Source organism: Bufo gargarizans, chromosome 11 (assembly GCF_014858855.1).
Source record: "Bufo gargarizans isolate SCDJY-AF-19 chromosome 11, ASM1485885v1, whole genome shotgun sequence".
Taxonomy (NCBI): domain Eukaryota; kingdom Metazoa; phylum Chordata; class Amphibia; order Anura; family Bufonidae; genus Bufo; species Bufo gargarizans.
The window spans coordinates 41,997,333-42,021,805 of NC_058090.1; the positions used below are offsets into that span (position 1 = coordinate 41,997,333).

At 45.1% G+C, this 24,473-nt stretch overlaps 1 protein-coding gene across 1 annotated transcript in view; it reads left to right on the plus strand.

The window, feature by feature from the left end:
- Positions 1–12,069: 12,069 nt before the first annotated feature.
- CDAN1 (codanin 1) overlaps positions 12,070–24,473 on the plus strand; it is a 104,398-nt gene continuing 91,994 nt past the window's right edge. Inside the window, exon 1 of the mRNA XM_044271939.1 lies at positions 12,070–12,173. Within this exon, the coding sequence (XP_044127874.1) occupies positions 12,093–12,173 (81 nt within the window). The 5' untranslated portion in view covers positions 12,070–12,092. The remainder of the gene's footprint in view (positions 12,174–24,473) is intronic.

Consider the following 24,473-nt stretch of genomic DNA (forward strand, 5'->3'; position numbering starts at 1 on the left):
CCTTAGGGCTCATGCACACAAACGTATTTTTTCTCCGTGTCCATAATGGTTTTTTTTGCGGTCCGTATGTGGAACCCTTTATTTCAATGGCGCTGCATAAAAAAAAAAATAAAACGGAAATGACTCTGTGCATTCTGTGTCTGTATGTCTGCAAATCTGTTCTGCAAAAAATAGAACATATCCCATTCTTGTCTGTTTTGCGGACAAAGAAAGTAATACAGTGGAGCTGCAAAAAGAACGGATGCAACACAGACGTCACACGGATGTCATCATTTTTTTTTTGCAGAACGCAAAACACATATGGTCGTGTACATGAGCCCTTATATTAATTGCAGTGTCCAGTCTTGCTGCTGATGTCTCCAGTTTCAGTGAGGGGCTAAAGACTCCTTTACAAGGGCCAATGATTGGGCAATTATTGAGAAGGAATGCTTCTAGGAACACACGTTCCCAGTAATTGCCCTGTATAAGGCTATGTTCACATCTCCTTTAAGGAGACCCGGCTGCTTGCGGATGCAATGTTTTTCACTGAAGCCCCATTCACTTCTGAGGGGCCAGGGTTTGCGTGAAAAACGCAGAATATAGAACATGCTGCGTTTTTTGCACAACGCAGAACTGATGCATACAGTGGAAGTGATGTAAATACAAGTTTTACCTGTAACGAGCAGGCAATTATTGGGAGCAAATGATATTTGGCTGCTGCGTTGGGCCTTAGGCCCCTTTCATACGAGCGAGTATTCCGCGCGGGTGCAAAGCGTGATGCGTATGCATTGCACCCGCACTGAATCCGTACCCATTCATTTCAATGAGTCTGTGTACATGTACGTTGGTTTTCACGCATCACTTGTGCGTTGCGTTAAAATCGCAGCATGCTCTATATTATGCGATTTTCCCGCAACGCTGGCCCCATAGAAGTGAATTGGGCTGCGTGAAAATCGCATCGCATCCCCAAGCAAGTGCGGATGAGATGTGTTTTTCACGCATGGTTGCTAAGATATGTTGTTTGTATACAGTCAGTTTTGTATGACGCGCGTGCAAAACGCATTAAATCGCATTGCACCCGCGCGATAACAACTGAATGCGATTGCAGGCAAAACTGAATGATTTTGCCTGCGAAATCGCGCAGTTATCACTGAACGCATCCGGACCTAATCCGGACACGCTCATCGGCAAGGGGCCTTATAAACAGGCCGTAAGGGTTAGGTAGGACTGATGGATCCCGTACACACATAGAACTACAAGCAGTATTGTTGTAGTTTTGCAGTGCACAATCACTAAGGCGCGTTGGAAAACTCAGCATGTTTGATACCCAGACCCGAACCCGGACTTCTTCACAGAAGTTCGGGTTTGGGTTCAGTATTCTGTAAATTGTATTATTTTCCCTTATAACATGGTTATAAGGGAAAATAATAGCATTCTTTAATACAGAATGCTTAGTAGGTCAATTGAGGGTTAAAAAATAAAAAACTTATTAATTCACCTCCTCCAAGCGTAACTGCCGGTCTCCTGTTCTTTCTTCAGGACCTGTTAAAGGACCTATGGTGACGTCACTGAGCTCATCACATGGTCCAATCACATGGTGATAGACCATGTGATATGACGTCACCACAGGTCCTTTAGCCGGCAGCTCATGATTAAAGAAGTAAGAAGAGACCGGCAACTACACGATCAAGAGGAGAAGGTGATTTAATTTTATTTATTTTTTTAATCCCTCAATCCACATTTTACTGTATTTTCTGTATTGAGAATGCTATTATTTTCCCTTATAACATTGTTATAAAGAGAAAATAATGATCGGGTCCCCATCCTGATCATCGCCTAGCAACCATGCGTGAAAATCGCACCGCATCCGCACTTGATTGCGGTTGCTTGCGATTTTCACGCAGCCCCATTTACTTCTATGGATCCCATTATAGTCAATGAGGATTCCGTGGTGCGCAGCAGTATCCCATTATCCGGGAAGCAGTAAACTCCGGTAGAGTTCGTTTCTGCATATGTGAACCTACCCTTAGTTTCCAGTGTGAAAACTGTAGTATTTTCTTTATAATATGGTAACATGCAAAATAAAAAATCAACAAAAATAAAAAAAAAAGTTTTACATTTTAAATTACATCATTTCTGATGACACATTCCCTTTTAAAGGGCAAGTGCTTGGCATCTTTGCCATTTTGTGTGCCAAGCAACTTTTACAAAATTCCTAATCTTCCTATAGACCCTATTATGAGTGAACATAATTACGTGTATACTAACAAGGCAAAGAAGCGTAGTTGCAGAGTAAAGCACAGGGGACAACAGCAGCAGCCATTTGATCCTGTGATGAGACCAGAGGTGGATTTCTGACTACCTCAGACCCCTCTGCAGAGCTAAAAGCAGCCAATATGTAGCAGATATTTAGTGGATAACGGGCATATAAAGGGTGCGACTTTTTTTTTTCCTCAAAACTGGACATCTGCTTTAAAATGACACGCTCTAAGGAGGGAGTGTGATGGGGAAAGTAATTGTAACCTGGTCAAACCAATTCTCAGCTAAAGACCAATTACGTCTGATCTATGGCAAACAATCCGAATAGTTATTCATAAGTAGAAATTATATACAAGCAAAATTATGTTTTTGGGCTATAATGTGAACCGTTTTTTTTTTTATTTTTTGTATTTTTTTTTTTTGTATTTTAAGATTAGAAAATTCCATCCTAAGGCCTCATGCACACGGCCGTTGTTTTGGTCTGCATCCGAACCGCAGTTTTGGCAGCTCGGATGTGGACCCATTCACTTCAATGGGGCCGCAAAAGATGTGGACAGCACTCTGTGCGCTGTCCGCATCCGTTGCTCCGTTCCGTGGTCTGCAAAAAAAATAGAACATGTCCTATTCTTGTCTGCGCGTTGCGGACAAGAATAGGCAGTTATAATAAAGGCTGTCCGTGCCGATCCGCAAAATTTCGGAACGCACACGGACGCCATCCATGTTTTGCAGATCCGCGGTTTGCGGACCGCAAAACACACAACGGTCGTGTGCATGAGGCCTAAGGGATGAAAACAATGGCTGTGATTTCTGAACACTGCATGATGTGGCTGGCTGTCTATTGGTCCATAGATGGTACTCTTGAATGTAATTAATGTGAATTTCTGCCTGATCTGTAGATTTTATTTTTATTTTTTAAATGTGTGATATCTTGGTACTATGTCTAAGTTTGTGAAAGTACATAGATTTTTTATATTTTTTTCCTTTTGTTTGTAAATCATTTCTTTTAAAAGTCAAATGCCATTCTTGCCAGCTCTAAAAAAAAAAATGCATTTTTTTTTCTATATTTTATAATTTATATAATTTCCTGAATATAATATAAATATGTACTGTACATGGGTAATGTCTTACCTTTAAAGGAACCCTCCAGTTCAATGTAAAAATGTAACAGTCCATGCCCAATGTATAGTTAAAGGGGTTGTGCCAATTTTCAAAGTTATGCCTTATCCACAAGAAATGTAAGTAATTGCTGGGGGTCCAACCACTAGGTCCCAGCGGTCGGACCCCCAGCAATCAGATATCCCCCTATCCTGTGGGAAGGGTATAACTTATAAGTTTGGCACAACCCCATTAATACACCCATGGCCCTTTTTGTTTTAAAGCCGCTGCCTGATGTTTGTCCGTTTTGCTGCCCCCTTGCATTTATCTGAGTGCTGCAGTCTTTGCACAGTGTGCTGGTGAAGTCTGAAACACGCCCCCTAACCTCCGATTGGCCAGTGCTGATCATACCCGTTCAGGTGGCCTGGGGATGGGGGGGTTATTTCTTGGACTAACCAATTACACTGTGCATAGGATGGTGTGAGACCAGGGCGATCATTTTACGTATATGCAAGGGAAGCGGCAAAATGGAAAAACTGCAACAGCAGCTCTGAAACGAACGTGTATTGGGGGCCTTTAGGGCTGGTTTACAGGGTCATATCTGAGGTCAGTATTCCCTTCCATTATTTTCTTTCTACAAACAGGAGAAAATTACAGTAGGAAGAGGAAAATGTATCCTTTGATATCCAGTCCTTTGTTAAAGGGGTTGTCTGGGCTTTTAATATTGATGACCTCATCAATATCAGATCGGTGGGGGTCTGACACCCGGCACCCCTGCTGATCAGCTGTGTGAGGAGATGGCGGGCGGGGGTGTCGGACCTCTGCCGATCTGATGTTGGTGACCTATCCTGAGGATAGGTCATCAATAGTAAAAGCCTGGACAACCCCTTTAAGGCCTAGCAAAGTGTGCTATTTGCTTTTTTTTTTGGTCATTTCCATGGGGCCATGCACACGTCAGTTTTCTTTGCGGACCTGTTTTTCTTTTCTACAAATTATAGAACATGTCCTCTTCTGGTCCATTTTGCGGATAAGAATAGCCCTTTCTATTGATGGGAGTGAAAAGAATCCCAGAATGCACACGGAAGGGATCTGTATTTTGTGGATCTGTTGTTTATGGCCTAAAAATATGGACATGAGGCCTTGCAGGTATAACAAGGACCGCAAATGCGACCATGTAAATCATCCATAATCTGCCTCATACTTAGTACCTTTCTACCTGAAAATGTACTTGTGCTTTAATTTATTATTCGGTTTCATTTGTATCCAGAAATAATTTAGGGTACTTTTTATCTTTTCCGTGAATGGGATGGGGGTCATCCATTTATGGAAGAGTTCCGTATGCACTTTGTTTTCTATTGTTTTTATAGTACATTGCAATTTTGATTGCAACTGTGACATAATTATTTTTGTATTTGCTGCTCTATTGTATTTATTTTGTTCATTTGTAATTTTAGCGGCAATTGCGCTTTTAATGTGTCGTTTACATTATAAATGAGGTATGCCATGTCTCCAGCTCCATAATAAAATAATTATCTAAATATGCGTTCAAATAATAATAACTAGAGATAAGCGAATTTCATATTTTGAAAGCAGAATTGCGTTATGGATTCCGTTACCACGGACCATAACGCATTTCTATGACGGAATGCCTTTAGAGGCATTCCATTATTCATTCGTTCATAATAGAAGTCTATGGGCTGCAAAACTTTGGGGCAATTTTTTTGTGATTTAGCATTTTACTCATTTTGGGCTAATAATCATCATTCTTTTCAGTTGGTCATTACTGAAAAATTTGCAGTAGTTTTTGTGATACATGAGGTTAGAAACCTATTTGCAGACTACCTCATAAACACTCATTATAGGTAAACTCTTATCAAACTGATAAGCATGTGGCTTAAAGGAGTTGCCTGCTTTTTACTATTGATGACCCATCCTCAGGATAGGTCATCAGTATCAGATCGGTGGGGATCCTACTCCCGGCACCCCCACCAATCAGCTGTTTGAAGAAAACGCTGCGCTTTTACAAGCACTGCCTTCTCTGCTCTGCAGCGGTGAGCAGGTGTAATTACAAGTATGGCGTCCCCATTCACTTCTGTGGGACGACTCTGTAGTATTCACTTGAACAGAGCCGTCCCATAGAAGTCAATGGGGACACCATACTTGTAATTTCACTGCTCACCACTGCAAATGCTGCGGCGTGCAGGTAAGCAGAGCAGAGAAGGCAGCGCTCCTATGAGCACAGCCTTCTCTTCAAACAGCTGATCGGCAGGGGTGCTCCCAGGTGTCTGACCCCCCCGCCCATAGGATAGGTCATCAATATCAGAAGGACAGGTCATCAATAGTAAAAAGCAGACAACCCCTTTTAAATGAGTGTTTTATGAGGTCAGGAGATCAGAGAAAAGGACTCGCATAAGCCCCCAGCAGACACGAGGGACAGTCTGCAAATAGACTGATTTTTAACTGCATGTATCACAAAAACTGCTGAAAATGTTGAATATAGACCAATAGAAATAAATATTTCTAGCCCAAAATGAGTAAATTGCAATCATAAAAAATGCCCCAAAGGTGTCCATAGCCTTTAAGAACTTGAAAAGCCCTAAAGGACACATCAGGCAGGTTGGGTCTGTAGTAATGTAAATGTAGCGAAGTCATTTAAAGGGGTTTTCCAGGACTTAACTATTTGATCACCTATCCAAAGGATATGTCATCGTTATCAGATTGGGTCCGACTCCTGGCCCCCCCGCCGATCAGCTGTTATCAGGAACTGCAAAGCTGAAACCATGTACCAGATCTACACCGCTCCATACTGTAGTGGTCGTGGCTAGTTACTTCAGCGCTGCTCCGTGAATGGAGGCAGTGGCGCAGTAATCAGCTTTGAGGAACCACAGCTAGTGAAAACAGCTGATGAGCAGGCACCAAATATGACTGATCAGCCAGGTCACCCCCACCATATACATTGCAGCTTGTGTTGTAATTGGAGGATCACTGCACACACAGGCTATATTCTTCCTTTTTCTCTGGATAGTTTGATGCGTTCTTCACCATTTGGATGAAATCATCACAAGTCATTTTGGGGCCAAATGCAGAGTAGCATCAGGACCTTCTGGCTGCAGTCATTGTAACGTGGTGTGCATGACAAGGGGGAGAATTGGGAGAAGAAATGCCTTTGTTGGTCAAAAAACAAAACCTAAGATAAGATTTAAAAAAGTCCTACTTCATCCCAGATTAGATTAGTCTGTTTCACACAGGCACATGGGGAGAACTGTGCCATTGGTTTCAGGTACAGGCTTTATTTTATTTAATGTTTTTTTTTTTTCCCCCCTGTGAACATGTAAAGATGAAATAAAAGATTATTCAACAAATGGTGTGATTTTATATGTACTTTAATGGCAGACTGTATGGTTTTATATTCAGTAGCCACTTCAAATTCGTACAGTCTGAAATGCTGATATTTCTTGGTAATCCACAGAGAGCCATGATATTAAGGCCCCTTTCACACGGGCGAGAATTCTGCGCGGGTGCAAAATGCGTGAGGTGAACGCATTGCACCCGCACTGAATCCCGACCCGATCATTTCTATGGGGCTGTGCACATGAGCGGTGATTTTCACACATCACTTGTGCGTTGTGTGAAAATCGCAGCATGTTCTAAATTCTGCGTTTTTCACGTAACACAGGCCCCATGGAAACGAATAGGTCTGTGTGAAAATCGCAAGCAAGAGATGAGTTACCAGGGACCCCATTTACTTTATTATTTTCCATTATAACATGGTTATAATGGAAAATAATAGCATTCTTTATTTCAGAATGCTAAGTAAAAGGTTCATTGTGGGGTTAAAAAAATAAAATAAAAGTTAACTCGCCTCATCCACTTGATCGTGCAGTTGGGCTCGTCTTCTTTCTTCTTCTTCTTGCAGGACCTGGCTGGAAAAGGACCTTCGGTGACGTCATCGCGCTCACCACGTGGTGAGCGCGGTGACATCAGCGCAGGTCCTGCTGAATGAAGATAGAAGGTACGTTAGATTTTTTTTTAACCCCACAATGGACCTTTTACTTTAGCATTCTGAATTAAAGAATGCTATTATTTTCTATTATAACTATGTTATAATGGAAAATAATAAAATATACAGAACACTGATCCCAACCCTGCACTTCAGTGAAGAAGTCCGGGTTCGGGTCTGGGTACCACAGTCAGTTTTTCATTATGCCCGTGCAAAACGCATTGCACCCGCGCGATAAAAACTGAACGTCGGAACGCAATTGCAGTCAAAACTGACTGGCAATTGCGTACCTACTCACACGATTTTCACTGATCTCAGACGCAACACATCCGGACCCGCTCGTCTGCAAGGGGCCTAAAACCACTGACAGGTGAACTGAATACCATTGATTTTACTGTGGCAAAGGTCCCAGGCAAAAAGGGTAAGGTGTGAAGAGTCCGTTCTGGAAATTGATGTGGGTTATGGCAATGTCTAGTACCCGCTACCGTCCTGCTATCTGGGGTTGGCACAGACGACACATTACTCACCCTGTCTCTGTCACAGTTCCAGCACTTGGCCGGGACGCCGATGTCCTGTTTGTCTGTTGGGGATATTCTTTACTGACCCTCATCTCATTCTGCAAGTATTGCAGGGTCCTCTTTTGGTTGTGGGAGCACTGCTAGGCTTTCTAATGTGTAATCGGCTTCTGCTATATAGGCTGTGCTCTCATTCTCTACCTGAGCAATAGGTTTATTAGCTTGCTCGATCCTGCAAAGGTGCTATAATCTGCTTGTCTGCCCATGTACCGACTTTTGCCTGATTCAGGGATTGTGACCCTGTGCTGCCTGACCTGACTTGTACCTCATTACTGTACTGACCTGCTGCTGCCTGCCCGCACCTGTTAAAATTTCCACGGATTTGCACAAACTCTGGATTCTCCGAACTCTGCCTGTTTCTGACTAGGAGTTTTGCCTGATCCTGTGGTGCTTCACACTAGCGTCTCTGACCTCTATGGGTCTGCTGTCAACCACACCCGGACTACTCCAAGAGTCGCTCCCCTGCACCAAAGTCCAGATCCCTATATAGGGTTTAAAGGGTGAATACTAGGGAATGCCCTTAGGATATTCTTATTAAACTTATTCTTCTCTTTCCTGCATAGAAACACTGCATTTTCAGCAGCTGCCACTAGGGGGAGCACAATGTCAAGAGATTAGCTATTCACTGATGTCCCACCAATTAGCTTTGTAATAAAATAAAAGATACAATATTATGGTGGTCAGAAGGACAACATCATTTTGAAGCACCTGTTCCACTTTTTCCAACAACAAAAAAGTTGGATACAGTGGGTGAGGCTAAAGGTGGCTTTTTTTTATTTTATTACAATCTGTATTTAATTAAAATTTCTTCCACAAAAAAATTCAGTTGATCAGAAATCTGGGACGTTGTGCATATTCTGCATTGCCTGGGAGTGATTGACACACACACACACACACACACACACTGGGAAACTAGATGCCGGAGGCCCATACTGGTTTTCTATGAGGCCCCAAAGCCTCATGCAGACGTCAGTGGTTCATGGACGTCTGCGGTATGTGTTCTCCACGGACAGCACACGTCCCTATTCATTTGAATGTGTGTAATCACACATCAGTGTTTCAGCACGGTCCGTGGGTCCATTTTTTATTTATTTATTTTACTACGGATGCATGCTCTATTTTGTCTGTGTTCACGGATCCATCACGCCCATTATAGTCTATGGGTCCATGAAAACGACGGATGCCATCCATGTTTCACGGATTATTGACCAGAGATTCTTTGACAGCACGGACAGCAAAAATGGACCCAACACGGATCTGTCACGGGAGAAAACACGGATTGAACACGGTCCGTGTTACCACTGATCCATAACTGACACGGACGTCTGCATGAGGCAGGAATGCTCAACCTGCGACCCTCCAGCTGTTGCAAAACTACAACTCCCAGCATACCCTAATAGCTGTATGCTGTCCAGGCATGCTGGGAGTTCTAGTTCTGCAACAGCTGGAGGGACGCAGGTTGGGCATCCGTGCCCTAAGGGACCTGTGTACGCCCCTGTTCAAAGACCTTGTGGAATTCATGTCTTGACAGATCAGCACTTTTTGGCAGCATAAAGGGGACCTACACAATATAGTTTTAATGTTATGGCTGATCGCTGTAATATTTAATATGTCTATTCACATAAAATCATCTACAGAATACACTACATGAACCTGTAATTGGGGATCTCACAGGATTGATGGAATGGAACCGTTTTCTGGTGTCAATAAGTTGCTACCTTTTTGCACATACATTTGGGGAGAAAAAGTTGCGACCTTACTTGCCACGGTTCAAAAGTAGTAGGGGGTTGTATGAGGTTTATCAGGAGGGCATGAGGCCTTCCACAGCCCAACACATTTATCATAATTTACACCAGAAAATTTCTGTACATTATTGTTAAAGCCTGCGCTAGCTCATAGCTGGCCTAGATATTACTTTATGGCACCTCGTAATAAAATTGGCGCATCTTACTCCAGAGCACTTTACATTAGGTCTTGGTCAGTCTTAATAAATCCCCCCCATAAGCCTCCTGACGGATATTACAAGATTCAGCCGGAGGAGATGGGATGGACTCCTGACATCATTTCTTTCAGGTCCCTTGAGGCTCTTAGTCATCATAAATGGATGGTAAGCGAGGCAGGTCTCAGTCCTGGCACCTGCGGTAAGTGATGCTTTATGACCTTTGATATTGATCGGAAATTCAGGCAAAAAGGGAATGGAGAACCACTGTGGTCAGTTCAGCTCCAAGATTGGTATGACACAAAATTTCAATATTTTGTTTATTGTCAAAGGGGACAAAACGTAACTGAACAGAACAGAACGCTCCAAAATGCATTCCATTCTCATACCGGAGCAGCAAACCGCAGCATACTGCCGTTTTCTTTCCGTCATGGGAGCAAAATGGATCCTGTCCTGACTCACAATGTAAGTCGATGGGGACGGATCCGGTTTCTCTGACAAAATAGAAAAAGGATCCGCCCCCCATTGACGTTAAGTGGAGTCCATGACGGATCCGTCCTCCATTGACTTTCAGTGGTGTTCATGACGGATCCGTCTTGGCTATGTTACAGATAATACAACCGGATCCACTCATAATGGATGCAGATTATTGTATTATCAGTAACGGAGGCGTTCTTGCTGAACCCTGCCGGATCCAGTAAAAAACGCTGGTGTGAAAGTAGCCTAAGGCAGTCTGTTCCGACGAAGGAACGGACTGCCGGAGATCACTGTATCTTGCACAGCGGACACCACCAGATCCCCGTTCACTGTAATGGGATCCGGCTGCTTTCCAGAATATATGCCGGCTTTCGGCTGGACAAAAAAAATAAAATTGGAATTTTTTGTCTGACTGAAAGCCGGCATATAGGCCAGATACAGTGAGCGGGTCAGAGTGCAGGAGTTAATAACTCAGATGTGATCCGGCCTTAGGCACACGACCGTAGGTGGCCCGTTCCCGTATGGCGGTCTGCAATATACAGGCACCGGCCGTTCACTTGAATGGGTCCGCAATCCAGGAGATATGGTGCAGAACGGAGGCACGGAGCGGAAGCTCACCGGAGTGCTTCTGTAGGTTTTCTGTCCGTGCCTCCGCACCACATAGAATGTGTCAGCAGATAAGAACCATTTGGCCCATCTAGTCTGCCCAATATACTGAATACTATGGATAGCCCCTGGCCCTATCTTATATGAAGGATGGCCTTATGCCTATCCCATGCATGCTTAAACTCCTTCACTGTATTTGCAAAAGAACGAGTGCATGCACTACTTTTTTGTGGTAAGGACCATCAGATGCAGATCGCGAACCCCATTGAGGTAAATGGGTCCGCGTCTGCTGTTCACAACGCCAGGGACCCGACCATGTGCCCACCAGCTGCAGCACGGGCAAGGCCGGAACACGGTCACGTGTGTGAGGCCTTGGGATCTGCCTTGACCTCTGGACAGACATTGTGCTACCACCGGATGATGATTCGGGTGTCCACGTACGGGTCCTTTTACACCAGCTGGAATGGGTGCCGATCAATGGTAAAAACAAGTTTATCGGCGTTCATTAATGGGGGGGAACGAGCTATGGGGCCCCCATTCTCATGATTGGTGGGGGCCCCAGCGGTAGGAATAATTATCTCCTGGTTTGAGGAGGGGGCATTGTGGGGATGTCAGGTTCCCTTTAAAGGGGTTCTCCAGCTTTTTTAACAAATGTTGGCTCCTCCCTGTAGTCCTATGGAGGAACACCTACGTGGTTCCGGTTCCTTTAGACCAGTACTGCGTGGTTGGGCCACAATTTGCTCGGGGAAGTCACCGTTGACGCTGCACCAGAAGACCAGTAAAGGGAGACCTGGGACAAGTACTATGGACTTTTCCACAGGAAGTGCAGGCTGGGTCTGAAAATTACAAAAAGTAAAACAAATGTTGGACAACCCCTTTAAATGTAATACACAGACGACATGCTCCATCTTTGCTCGGAGCTCACTGACAGGTTGAGGTGGTCTGCACGCCACGCACACAGGCCGTCTCAGACGCAGAGCCGATGGGATGTGTGAACACTGCCTGAAGGCCGAGGCGCTCCGTCTGTATGTTGTGCCCGTAAACATCAAGCCACGCCCCAACCCCTTTCCCCTCTTTCACGTGTATGTAACTCCGCCTCCGGCCCTCCTCAGCTCCGCCCTGATTGGTGACGTCAGCCAGTGGTTGGCGCGCAAGGTACAGAATGGCGGCGGTGCTGGAGCTGCTGCTGCAGGAGCGGGTCACAGTGGACGAAGTGTTGCGCTGGGTGACGCACACGACGCAGGTAGAGCGCCCCGTAGAGGCCGTCAGCTGACTGTACCAGCCATTATATGTGCCTCCTCTGCTTCATGTGTGAGGGACAGTGGAAGGAGTTTACCTGGTCTAGTCAGGGGGGATATAGGCTGGCAGGACCACCTGTCAGCAGGGTGGAGGAGGTGGCACAGGGCTCCACGTGTCAGAGAGAGGGCCCCCCAGCTATCACTCATATTTTATAACTGGGTGACTAGTGCAGCACTGGGAGCCTTCGTGGCCCCTCAGACTCCAGGGCACGGGTGCAACTACAACCTCTGTGCACTTTGTAGCCATAGGTCTGGTGACCGGTCACTGTGGCAGTGCGTGCGGTCACGGACTGGTCACTGTGGCAGTGCGTGCGGTCACGGACCGGTCACTGTGGCAGTGCGTGCGGTCACGGACCGGTCACTGTGGCAGTGCGTGCGGTCACGGACCGGTCACTGTGGCAGTGCGTGCGGTCACGGACCGGTCACTGTGGCAGTGCGTGCGGTCACGGACCGGTCACTGTGGCAGTGCGTGCGGTCACGGACCGGTCACTGTGGCAGTGCGTGCGGTCTCTGTGGCAGTGCGTGCGGTCACGGGCCGGCCACTGTGGCAGTGCGTGCGGTCACGGGGCGGCCACTGTGGCAGTGCGTGCGGTCACGGGCCGGCCACTGTGGCAGTGCGTGCGGTCACGGACCGGTCACTGGCAGTGCGTGCGGTCACGGGCCGGCCACTGTGGCAGATGTTGCAGCAGATTTATCATACATAGTGCTCCACAGAGATACATTTGTTGCACTTCCTGTCATTCTGGGCTGATGTGACCCTATAACTTCAGGACGGTGTCTGAATGATTATATTATAACCCAACATCTCCTGCAGCACATCAGTAACAGGATGCATAAAGAGAACCAGACATTACTAGCTGATCACAAATTTAAACAAATTTTGGTCCCTTCTCCCCACACTTTACAATCTGAGGACATTAGCGGTGCACAAAAGGTGCTTGTTATGTGCAACTGTCCAACCATCTTTTATGGAAAAACCAAAACAAAGATTGTATACATATGGAGGGGGGGGGGGGGGGGTAGGCTGCTTTCAGCTTTCAATCTGTAGCACTGCAATTTAGTTGCTGCATAGAATAGCAGGAATCGGCCAGGCGCAAACCGCAGTATGCAGCGCCAGGGGGCATTCCTGTTGTACCCTCAGTGCTGGATCCGGAAAATTCCAACAGGCTGTTCTGTCAGAGGTAATACGTTCTGCAGATATGATAGTAGCCTTACTGTTTGATAAGGCCTCCTGCACACGGCTGCAAAATACAGATGCAGCCTGTGTATCCCGCAATTTATGTAGGGCCCACTGTAAAAAAATAAATAAAAGATCCTATTCTTGTCTGCAAAACGGGTAAGAATTGTACAGGTTCTATAGTTTGTGGACAGCACACGGATAACATCTGTTTGCTGTCTGGGTACAGTGGCATGCAAAATTTTAGGCACCCTTTGTCAGAATTACTGTTACTATGAGAAGTTGAGCAAGTTGAAAATGAAATGATCTCCAAAAGGCAAAAAGTTAAAGATAAAACACACTTTTTAACATTTTAGAGAGGACCGGTCACCGCTCCTGACATGCCTGTTTTAATAGCTTCATGCATTCCCCATGTAATAATTCTGGAACAAGTGTTCTTATGTCTCTATGTTGTGCTGTTCCTTTATTATTTGTACTAGAAGTTATGAATAAATTGCTAGCAGTCTGCAGTAAGGGTACAGAGGGGTGTTACCAGTTGGAGGGGTGTACCTGCACAGACTCACTCTATCCAATCAGTGCTGCCACTTTAAGACTGTGGAGGTACACACCGCATACTGGTTACCACCCCTTTGTACCCTTACTGCAGACTGCTAGAAATTATTCATAACTTCTAGTAGAAATAATAAAGGAATGGCACAACATAGAGACATAGTCAGGTCCATAAATATTGGGACATTGACACAATTGTAACATTTTTGGCTCTACACCACCACAATGGATTTGAAATGAAACAAACAAGATGTGCTTTAACTGCTGACTGTCCGCTTTAATTTGAGGGTATTTACATCCAAATCAGGTGAACGGTGTAGGAATTACAACAGTTTGCATATGTGCCTCCCACTTGTTAAGGGACCAAAAGTAATGGGACAATTGGCTTCTCAGCTGTTCCATGGCCAGGTGTGTGTTATTCCCTCATTATCCCAATTACAATGAGCAGATAAAAGGTCCAGAGTTTATTTCCAGTCTGCTATTTGCATTTGGAATCTGTTGCTGTCAACTCTCAAGATGAGATCCAAAGAGCCGTCACTATCAGTGAAGCAAGCCATCATTAGGCTGAAAAAAACACAACAAACCCATCAGAGAGAGAGCAAAAACATTAGGCGTGGCCAAAACAACTGTTTGGAACATTCTTAAAAAGAAGGAATGCACCAGTGAGCTCAGCAACACCAAAAGACCCGGAAGACCACGGAAAACAACTGTGGTGGATGACCGAAGAATTCTTTCCCTGGTGAAGATAACACCCTTCACAACAGCTGGCCAGATCAAGAACACTCTCCAGGAGGTAGGTGTATGTGTGTCAAAGTCAACAATCAAGAGAAGACTTCACCAGAGTGAATACAGAGGGTTCACCACAAGATGTAAACCATTGGTGAGCCTCAAAAACAGGAAGGCCAGATTAGAGTTTGCCAAACGACATCTAAAAATGCCTTCACAGCTCTGGAACAACATCCTATGGACAGATGAGACCAAGAACAACTTGTACCAGAGTGATGGGAAGAGAAGAGTATGGAGAAGGAAAGGAACTGCTCATGATCCTAAGCATACCACCTCATCAGTGAAGCATGGTGGTGGTAGTGTCATGGCGTGGGCATGTATGGCTGCCAATGGAACTGGTTCTCTTGTATTTCTTGATGATGTGACTGCTGACAAAAGCAGCAGGATGAATTCTGAAGTGTTTCGGGCAATATTATCTGCTCATATTCAGCCAAATGCTTCAGAACTCATTGGACGGCGCTTCACAGTGCAGATGGACAATGACCCAAAGCATACTGCAAAAGCAACCAAAGGGTTTTTTAAGGGAAAGAAGTGGAATGTTATGCAATGGCCAAGTCAATCACCTGACCTGAATCCGATTGAGCATGCATTTCACTTGCTGAAGACAAAACTGAAGGAAAAATGCCCCAAGAACAAGCAGGAACTGAAGACAGTTGCAGTAGAGGCCTGGTCTATGCGTTCCAGACTTCAGGCTGTAATTGACTGCAAAGGATTTGCAACCAAGTATTAAAAAGTGAACGTTTGATTATTATTCTGTCCCATTACTTTTGGTCCCTTAACAAGTGGGAGAAACATATGCAAACTGCTGTAATTCCTGCACCGTTCACCTGATCTGGATGTAAATACCCTCAAATTAAAGCTGACAGTCTGCAGTTAAAGCACATCTTGTTTGTTTCATTGCAAATCCATTGCGGTGGTGTATAGAGCCAAAAATGTTACAATTGTGTCGATGTCCCAATATTTATGGACCTGACTGTAAGAACAGATGCTCCAGAATTGTTCTTGCATGGGGAATGCATGAAGCTATTTAAACAGGCATGTCAGGAGAGGCGAAAGGTCCTCTTTAAACAATATCAGTGTATTATTTTGGTTTTATACAATTGTATAGTAAAAAAAAAAAGAGTAACTTGCAAAACGTATAGAAACACAAGGAGATTTGAGCTCTCGGATAACTTTGACCGAAGCCTCAGATCTTAAAGGGGTTGTCCTGCCATTTATATTGATGACCTATCATCAGGATAGGTCATCAATATCTGTTCGGCAGGGGTCTGACACCCAGCACACTTGAATGGAGCGAGTACTTGTAATTACACTACGCTACTGCTCAACGGGAGATGATGAGCAGTGTAGTGAAGAGCAAACAGCGCTCGCATGGAGCACCACCTCCTCTTCAAACAGCTGATTGGCGGTGGTGCTGGGTACGGATGAGCGAATCGGCTTCGGATGTAACATCTGAAGTCGATTCGCATAATACTTAGGTTGACTACTGTACGGAGCGAGCGCTCCAAACAGTATTAGAATGTATTGGCTCCTATGAGGCAAAATGATCACTTTGCGAAGTCTTGTGAGACTTTGCATAATAACGTCATAAATAAATTTTTTACTGTAAAATAAACATTTCCCGAACTTGGGTTCGGTTCCAAGTGGTACCCTGGAACCAAACCCAAGTTTGGGAAATGCTTTTTTTACAGTAGAAATTGATTTATTAAGTATTATGCGAAGTCTCGCGAGACTTTGAAGTAATAACTTTGGCTTATAGGAGCCAATACAGTCTAATACTGTACGGAGCACTCACTCCGTGCAGTATTCAAATGAAGTATTATGTGAATCAACTTCGAATGTTTCATCCGAAGACGATTCGCTCATTTCTAGTGCTGGGTGTCGGACCCCTCCAATCAGATATAGAGGACCTATCCTGCCGATAGGTCATCAATATAAATGGAAGGACAACCCCTTTTAAATAGTGTTAGGTTTAATGCTTGTTCATCGTCATAAAAGGCCAGGTGATTTCAAAGCTTTATAAATACCCAGGCTCCCCTAACCTTGTCCGAAAAAAACAGCAGCTATGGGTTCTTCTAAGCAGCTGCCTAACATTCTGAAAATGGTTGAAGCCCACGAAGCTTGAGAAGGCTATACGAAGTTAGCAAAGTGTTTTCAGGTTGTCATTTCCTCAGTTCGAAATGTAATTAAGAAATGTCAGGTAACATGAACAGTGGATATCTAAACAAGGTCCTGAAGACCAAGAAACATTTTAGAGACAGCTGCTCGTAGGATTGTCAAAGGCAAATCAGAACCCCCACTTGACTGCAAAAGACCTTCAGGAAGATTTAGCAGACTCTGTGGAGTTGTGGTACATTGTTCTACTGTTCAGCGACACCTGCACAAATATGGCCTCTATTGAAGAGTCATCAGGAGGTAACTTCTTTGGCATCCTCACCACAAAATTCAGCATTAGAAGTTTGTAAAATAAGTAATCTAAACAAGCCTGAGACATTTTGCAGTCCTGTGGATCACTGAAGTTGAAATAGAACTCTTTGGCCACAACTAAAAATAGTTTTTCTGGTTCTGGGGCTGGAATGGAAGGCTGTGAAGTGAGGAGCTCCACTACACCCCTCTCCTTAACTGCTCAAAGCTGCCAATCCAGCCATCAGCTACACATAAAAAGCTGTGGCCGATCATCTGGCGACTCACAACACCCCATGGAGAGATACCTGCTCCGTAGCAGTGGTAGACCAACGAATACACAGGAGAAGGTGGACGGTAAAGAAACAAAAATGGCGCCGGAAGAGCATTACTCCGCAGCTCACTCCCCTGACTTGTTCATGGGAGAATTGGAGATAAAAACTCCAGAAAGCATGGGGTCCCTACTGGATTACCAAAAATTGCCCATAGCAATGGCAAAGCACTTAGCCCCAGACATCAAAGACTCACTTATTACAGCAGTCTCGGCCTCACTTCAGGAGATGTGAGCGAAAATTGATCAACACTCCTCTAGAATGGGGGAGATAGAACAAAGAATATAGTTCCTGGAAGTGACGCTACAGGAGCATTTATTAAGATGAAGGAGCTACTAAAGGAAAACGCTAAGCTGCGTGACCGCATGGAAGATTTGGAAAATAGATTGCACGGGAATAATTGCGCATGTTAAAGGGTTTCTACCACCAGAAATACCGTTATATAGCTAACTGACATTAGCGATGCGCCCATGTCAGCACTACATAACAGTATGTTTCTGACATTTCTCCCTGCAGCCGTTTTTGTCAAATAACCACTTTTATAATATGCTAATGAGCCTCTAGGTGCTATGTGGGCGTAAAATCAGCACCTAGAGGCTCCGTCCACTCACCCTTTATCCCGCCCAGGTCCCTGTTCTGCCCGCCCCGCTCCTTTTGATTGATGTCACTGTTCCCTGCATCGCAGACAAAATCCCGCGCCTACAAACGATCCCGATACTGTTAAAACACAAAGATGTGTCAGCTCTAATCTCACACTTCACCTCATTTATATGGTCTGGGAGGTGACCTTGAATAGCTTTAGACAAACTTATGAGACCCAAAACAGAAGGAGGAGTCAGTCAACGTCCCAAATGTACGTGGATAAAATCTGGCATGTTTATTATGCCATGTCTTAGACCTGGTTTTTATTCTAACCTTCTCTTATGGCCAGCCCATGGAACCTGATGTCCTTGGCGCATTCTCTCCCCTCCCAGGTGAAACAATCCACCCTTCTTAGGGATACTCTTATTACATGGAAAGTGGTACGGAAGCTATTCAATCTATCATATCAGTGATCTAATCCCTTTATGGCGATCTCCTGACTTCCGAGACTGAATGACGATCCGATTATATAAAAACTGGAAATAAAAAGGAATAAACAAAGTGGGAGACTTACTACATGAACAGGAACCAAGGTGGATGACAGAGGAAATATGCAACAAATATGACCTGCAACGCCCCCAACACTTTCCTTATCAACAAATCAAACATTGTCGGACAAACCTGAGAGATGTATCCAGAGGGGCCCTCTCCAACGCCTTTAACAGCCTCCTCACATCCAACAAGAGACACTCCATATCGGATATATATTCCTTCCTTCAGATCCAAGATACACTCAGGTGGCATTCATTCAATCTACAAAGGTTGGGCAAAGCAGCTAAAAGAAGCAGTGGTGGGACAGGATATTCTAAGTGGGTGGGTAGACTGTAGAAAAAGCATATTATCTGATTGCTGGCAGGAAACTCCATTAAAGAATATGCACAGGGTAGTATATGCCTTTAACATACCACCCACATCCCTCGGATAGACCAACAGAATGTCCCAGATGCAAAGAATCTAAATCCGACCTATACCTCGGGATTTGGAGCTGCTCTACGTTAAATGCTTTTGGGGAAGGCACCCACTCTTTAATCAAGAGCTCAAGCAGGTTCAGAAATCCCATAACCATAAAATGGCACTGTTCCATTTTTGTGGAGGAGGTGGTAATCCTTCAGCTGGAGAAGATGCCCATCTTCCACCTGTAGCACACATAATCATCATGGCGACAAAGAAGTTCATCCCAGCAGAGTGGCTGTCTCCACAAGTCACAAACATCAGTCAAGTCATAACAAACGTAAAGAAAATGTTATGGATAGAGCGATTTGATAGCCATCAAGAATAAAGAATGTCAGGCTAAGAGGTTTTGAAAAGAATTGAGATCCTTTGTAATTTACTTTTGTGACAATACGGAAAGGGGACAATTAGTTGACCCCTTTAGACTCCCTCAGTGGTACCTGTTGGAAGATCTAAAGGGCACTTTGGCGAAATTGAAGGGAAGTATTAGAGGGCATGCAAAATAAAGCACTACAGTCGGAGAGGGTATTTTATACAGCTGTATGTACAGTAGATACCTGCAATAGGACGAAAATGACGGAAACCCTATCATAATTATCATATGTTGTTTAAACAGACTCGGAGGAATTTATGCTGTTACATGTGGAGTTTAAGTGTTTATTTGTATATTGGATGCTTGTGATGTATCTACTGTTTTATGTGATTATACTAAAAAACGATTAAAATATATTAAAAATAATAATAATTATCTTTGGAGAAAAAAAGGGCACAGAACTTCATGAAAAGAACACCTCTCCAACCATTAAGAATGGGGGTGGATCAATCATGCTTTGGGGTTGAGTTACAGCCAATGGCACAGGGAACATTTCATGGGTAGAGGGAAGAATGGATTCAATTAAATTCCAGAAAATTCTGTAATAAACCCAACACCAACTGTAAAAAAGCTGAAGTTGAAAAGAGGATGGCTTCTACAAATGGATAATAATTATAACAAACCACAAGATCCACAATAGATTACCTTAAAATGTGCAAGCTGAAGGTTTTACCATGGCCCTCACAGTCCTCTGATCTGAACAACATTGAAAATCTGTCGATAGACCTCAAAAGAGCAGTGCATGCAAGACGGCCCAGGAATCTCGCAGAACTTGAAGACTTTCGCAAGGAATAATGGATGAAAATCGCTCTTGGCTGGCTACGAAAAGTGTTTACAAGCTGTTATCCTTGGGGTGCTACTAAGTAGGGTGCCCAAAGTCTTTCTTCAGGTCCCTTTCCTTATTGATATTTTGAAAATGTAAAAGATGAAAATAAAACTTTTGTTTTTGCTTAAAATACAAAGGTAATGTGTCATCTTAAACGTTATGCCTTTTAGAGATTATTTAATCTTAAACTTGATTAAAGCTATGTACACCTTCAGGGGCAAATTTTATGATTGCAGATTGCTAATTGTGGGCTAAATATCATTTCTTCAATTGTTTTGTTTTTTATTAAAAATATTCAGCTATTCTGTCACAAAGGATTAACTGTCTAGCTGTGTGCATCCTACTTTTACTTTGTGCCCATCTAATAAACCTTATCTCTAAATTACTAAAGTCACACATCCTTATTTAAGCCACATATCAGTAAGACAAGAATTAAGCTATAATGAGTGTTTAGGAGGTCAGAGAAGAGGAGCCGTCAGCTGAGCTGCATGAGTGAAAACAAGAAAGGAAAAAAAGTAGCAGCACTTAAGAATCTATAGCAAAAAGTCTCTATGGTGGTAGTGCCTGCAGTGTTGGATACCAGTCTGTAGTATCCGCAAATCATCAAGAATAAATCAAAAATAAAACTGCAGCACTCTCCGACTTCAATTCATGCTGGTTTATTCACCAAAAATTGCAATGTTTCGACTAGGGATCGACCGATATTGATTTTTTTAGGGCCGATACTGATAATTTGTGAACTTTCAGGCCGATAGCCGATAATTTATACCGATATTCTGGGAATTTTCATTTTTGAAAAAAAAAAAAAAAAATCCCACAGCTGCTAAAAATTAATGTTTATTGTTAATGTGTATTTTTTATTTTTTTTTGTAAACCTTTCTTTTTCATTTATATTTAATATTTTGGTATTTTTGTTTTTGTAACTTTTTTTTTTTTAACTAACTTTTAGCCCCCTTTAGGGACTAGAACCCTTGTCCTATTCACCCTGATAGAGATCTATCAGGGTGAATAGGAGCTCACGCTGCTGTGTGCTTTGTGCACACAGCAGCATGGAGCTGACCATGGCAGCCAGGGCTTCAATAGCGTCCTGGCTGCCATGGTAACCGATCGGAGCCCCAGCATTAGGCCTCATGCACACGACCGTTGTGTGCATCCGTGGCCGTTGTGCCGTTTTCCGTTTTTTTTCACGGACCCATTGACTTTCAATGGGTCCGTGGAAAAATCGGAAAATGCACCGTTTGGCAGCCGCATCCGTGAGCCGTGTTTCCTGGCCGTGAAAAAAATATGACCTGTCCTATTTTTTTCACGGCCAACGGTTCACGGGCCCATTCAAGTCAATGGGTCCGTGAAAGAACACGGATGCACACAAGATTGGCATCCGTGTCCGTGATCCGTGGCCGTAGGTTTTAGTTTCATACAGACGGATCCGAAGATCCGTCTGCATAAAAGCTTTTTCTGATCTAAGTTTTCACTTCGTGAAAACTCATTTCCGACAGTATATTCTAACACAGAAGCGTTCCCATGGTGATGGGGACGCTTCTAGTTAGAATACACTGCAAACTTTGTACAAGACTGCCCCCTGCTGCCTGGCAGCACCCGATCTCTTACAGGGGGATATGATAGTACAATTAACCCCATCATATCCCCCTGTAAGAGATCAGGGCTGCCAGGCAGCAGGGGGCAGACCCCCCCCCCCCCTCCCCAGTTTGAATATCATTGTGCGGCCCCCCCCCTCCCCTGTTGTTAACTCGTTGGTGGCCAGTGTGCGCACCCCCCTCCCTCCCTCCCTCTATTGTTTTAATACATTGGGGCCAGTGTGCGCGCCCCCCCCCAACCCCCCCCTCCCTCCCTCTATTGTTTTAATACATTGGGGCCAGTGTGCGCGCGCCCCCCCAACCCCCCCTCCCTCCCTCTATTGTTTTAATACATTGGGGCCAGTGTGCGCACCCCCCCAACCCCCCCCCCCCTCCCTCCCTCTATTGTAATCATCATCGGTGGCAGCGGAGTAGAAGATTTTCATACTTACCTGCTTCTTGCTGCTGCGATGTCTGCGTCCGGCCGGGAGCTCCTCCTACTGGTAAGTGACAGGTCTGTGCGGCGCATTGCTGTCACTTACCAGTAGGAGGAGCTCCCGGCCGGACGCAGACATCGCAGCAGCCAGCAGCCAGGTAAGTATGAAAATCTTCTACTCCGCTGCCACCGATGATGATTACAATAGGGGGGAGGGAGGGGGGGGGGGGTTGGGGGGGTGCGCACACTGGCCCCAATGTATTAAAACAATAGAGAGAGGGAGGGAGGGGGGGTTGGGGGGGCGCGCGCACACTGGCCCCAATGTATTAAAACAATAGAGGGAGGGAGGGGGGGGGGTTGGGGGGGCGCGCGCACACTGGCCCCAATGTATTAAAATAATAGAGGGGGGGTTGGGGGGCGCGCGCACACTGGCCCCAATGTATTAAAACAATAGAGGGAGGGAGGGGGGTGCGCACACTGGCCACCAACGAGTTAACAACAGGGGAGGGGGGGCCCACTGGCCACCAATGAGTTAAAAACAGGGGGGGGGGGTCTGCCCCCTGCTGCCTGGCAGCACCTGCCAGGCAGCAGGGGGCAGTCATGTACACAGTTTTTTTGTATATTCTAACCTGAAGCGTCTCCATCACCATGGGAACGCCTCTGTGTTAGAATATACTGTCGGAAATGAGTTTCACGATGTAGCTCATATCCGACAGTATATTCTAACATAGAGGCGTTCCCATGGTGATGGGGACGCTACAAGTTAAAATATACCATCGGATTGGAGAAAACTCCAATCCGATGGTATAACAGAACTCCAGACTTTACATTGAAAGTCAATGGGGACGGATCCGTTTGAAATGGCACCATATTGTGTCAACATCAAACGGATCCGTCCCCATTGACTTGCATTGTAATTCAGGACAGATCCGTTTGGCTCCGCACGGCCAGGCGGACACCAAAATGACTTTTTTTTTCATGTCCGTGGATCCTCCAAAAATCAAGGAAGACCCACGGACGGAAAAAACGGTCACGGATCACGGACCCACGGACCCAGTTTTTGCGGGCCGTGAAAAAAAACTGTCGTGTGCATGAGGCCTTACACTGCTGGGACTCCGATCGGAGGAGGAGGGGAGAGGGAATCCTGTGGGGGGCGCACTGCGACTGGGGTGGGGGGGAGGGGGGGGGGGGCGCACCACTGCTTAATACTGGGGGGGAGGGGGGGCGCACTGCGCCACTAATGCTTAATACTGGGGGGGCTTGGGGGGAGGCGCACTGCGCCACCAATGCCTAATATTGGGGGGGAGTGGGGGCGCACTGCGCCACCAATGTCTGATACTGGGGGGCTTGGGGGGGCGCACTGCGCCACCAATGTCTGATACTGGGGGGCTTGGGGGGGCGCACTGCCCCATTAATGAAGCTAAATCTCTAATTTATTCATATACAGGAGGCGGGAGCTGGCTGCAGGATCACATAGCCGGCTCCCGACCTCTATGAGCAGTAGCTGCGATCCTCGGCACCTGAGGAGTTAACTACCGCAGATCGCAGCTACAGCTCATAGAGGCCGGGAGCCGGCTATGTGATCCTGCAGCTCCCGCCTCCTGTATATGAATTAATGTGAGATTAAGCTTCATTGGTGGCGCAGTGGCCATAGCTCCTCCCCTCCTCTTGTCCCCTGTCCTTTCATTGGCTGCAGCAGCAGCACAGGGGGAGGAGACACTGCTCCTTCTCCCCTGTGCTGCTGCTGAGGGAACACGGAGAGCGCTGTCAGCGCGATCTGTGTTCCCCATACGCTATCGGAATATCGGCAAAATAAATGCCGATACCGATGGCGTTCAAAATCCTGAATATCGGCCGATAATATCAGTAAATCCGATAATCGGTCGATCCCTAGTTTCGACCTACCGGTCTTTCTCAAGCAAAAAAGGTTTTTCCTTGAGAAAGACCGGGAGGTCGAAACGTCGTAATTTTTGGTGAATAAACCAGCATGAATTGAAGAGCGGCGAGTGCTGCAGTTTTTTATTTTTTAATTTATTCTGGATGAGTGAAAACAGACAGCATGCTACTAGAGAATCTTAACGCTATACAGAGAAAAGGGCTCAAAATTTTTAATAAAGACCAATGGGGAATTTTTTTTATTTTTAGCTCAAAATGAGTACAATGCAATAATATAAAAATTGCCCCCAAAGGTGTATG